This window comes from Palaemon carinicauda, chromosome 41 (genome assembly GCF_036898095.1).
Source record: "Palaemon carinicauda isolate YSFRI2023 chromosome 41, ASM3689809v2, whole genome shotgun sequence".
Taxonomy (NCBI): Eukaryota; Metazoa; Arthropoda; class Malacostraca; order Decapoda; family Palaemonidae; genus Palaemon; species Palaemon carinicauda.
This window is the reverse complement of record NC_090765.1, coordinates 55,566,587-55,568,833: the sequence shown is the minus strand read 5'-3', so window position 1 is coordinate 55,568,833 and position 2,247 is coordinate 55,566,587. Positions and strand designations below refer to the sequence as shown.

Below are 2,247 nucleotides of genomic sequence, written 5' to 3'. Positions count from 1 at the left end.
AAAAAAAAATCTGTCAGGGGTGTATACATACATATATATATATATATATATATATATATATATATATATATATATATATATATATATATATAATATATATATATATATATATATATATATATATATATGCATATATATAGTATATGTAAAATATAATTATATATATATATATATACACACACATATATATATATATATATATATATATATATATATATATATATATATATATATATATATATATATATATATGTGTGTGTGTGTGTGTGTGTGTGTTCAGAGAGAGAGAGAGAGAGAGAGAGAGAGAGAGAGAGAGAGAGAGAGAGAGAGAGATAAAAATCAGCTATTTGGTATATCATTACCATCTTAAATGGAGCCAAATTAAATTTCCAAAATGCAGCAACATACAAGAATAGAAAAATAAAATTCAACAAAGCGTGATTCCATATGGGTCCCAACGCGAAGGGGGACATTCAATTTGGTGCAATATGGTACTTTGCAAGTTGCAATAAGGGTTGAAGGAGAGGAATGCGGTGAGAACACAAGACAGAATTATATGACGGGAAGGAATTTCCAATCAGAAGAGATTGAATCGACCGGAAAAGATTCAAGAAAAGTTGAAATGGAAGAGAAATATGAAAGACCGAATACAAGGTACATTTTTCGTCAACACTAAAAATGGTATTTATATGACATCATTAATGAGGCAGTCATCTTGTTTTTACCCCTTTTTAACAGACGAGGCGTATATATATATATATATATATATATATATATATATATATATATATATATATATATATATAATATATATATATATATATATATATATATACATATACAGTATATATATATATATATATATATATATATATATATATATATATATATATATATATATATATATATACATATACAGTATATATATATATATATATATATATATATATATATATATATATATATATATATACATATACACATAAATTTCTGCCTCATACTGGGATCTGGGATCGAACTTTAGTCTCTTCAAATGAAAGGGAAGGTCACTACCAATAATGCCACCAGGGCTCCAAAAGAAGTCTTACTTCTTTTAGAGCCTCTGGTGGCATGATTACTAGCAACAATGGCATTTCATATGAAGGAAATAGGGTTCGATCCCTGTAAGAAGTAAAAATTTATTTCTATTTGAGGATATATATATATACAGTATATATATATATATATATATATATATATATATATATATATATATATATATATATATATACATATATATATATATATATATATATATATATATATATATATATATATATATATATATATATATATATATATATATATATATAAGTAAATTACACTTAACCCTAAAGAGTAAATTGAACATAGTCTAATTCATTTTCTTTTAACTTTACCCGCAATTCAAGATACTGCTCAAAGCATACAAATATTATATAATCGTCTCAATCCTTCAATAGAATATGACTAAGTCTAATGATTTTCTTTACTTCAGAATAATAATAATAATAATAATAATAATAATAATAATAATAATAATAATAATAATAATAATAATAATGACATAAAAAATGTATTATTCATTAAAATCTTCTTCACTGACCTCCAGCAGACAAGGGCGGCAATGATGAACACCAGCGTGAAAGTAGCAGCCGCGACGACGAGGGCGGCCAGAGGTGGGTGAAGCCTCTGGTGGGTGTGGGCGTCCCCAGCCACCAGCAGGGCGGGGCAGGTCTCCGCGGGAGGCGGTGCATCGCACCCACTCCCTTCCTCCTCCTCTTCAAGGATTCGAGGAATAGGTGGAGGGGGAGGGAGGTTGAAGACGGGAGGGGGAGGCCCTCCGCAGTCACAGTCGGCCTCCTCCTCCTCCGCCGCCGCATCCTCGTCCCAATGGTTCCGAAACTCACTCCAAGGGTCGTTCCAAAGGGCGTTGTCATCCCCTTCGGAAGGAAAATCCTGTTGCCAGTGTCCTCTCTCGCCTCCGTCCTCCTCCGTCTGGAGGTCTTCCTCCCCTTCGAAGTGAAAGGCCTCCGCCCAAGGTTCCCCCGGGGGAGGGAAGGGGAACTGCGGAGGACTCGGCGGTGGCCAGGCTGTGTTTTCTGCCTCACGGTGGCGTCGGTTGTCCCAATCCATCCATGATCCGCCCACGCCCGCCACCTGAAAGAGAAAAGGCACGAATTAAATTCAACAACAACAATAACAACTACAACAATAATAACAACAACA

The 2,247-nt window shown here is 32.8% G+C and overlaps 1 protein-coding gene across 1 annotated transcript in view; it reads right to left on the bottom strand.

Moving 5' to 3' along the window:
• Nucleotides 1-2,247, bottom strand: part of LOC137632430 (uncharacterized) — a 439,856-nt gene that overhangs the window by 11,124 nt on the left and 426,485 nt on the right. Inside the window, exon 4 of the mRNA XM_068364361.1 lies at nucleotides 1,625-2,178. Coding sequence (XP_068220462.1) covers nucleotides 1,625-2,178 — 554 coding nt within the window. The remainder of the gene's footprint in view (nucleotides 1-1,624; nucleotides 2,179-2,247) is intronic.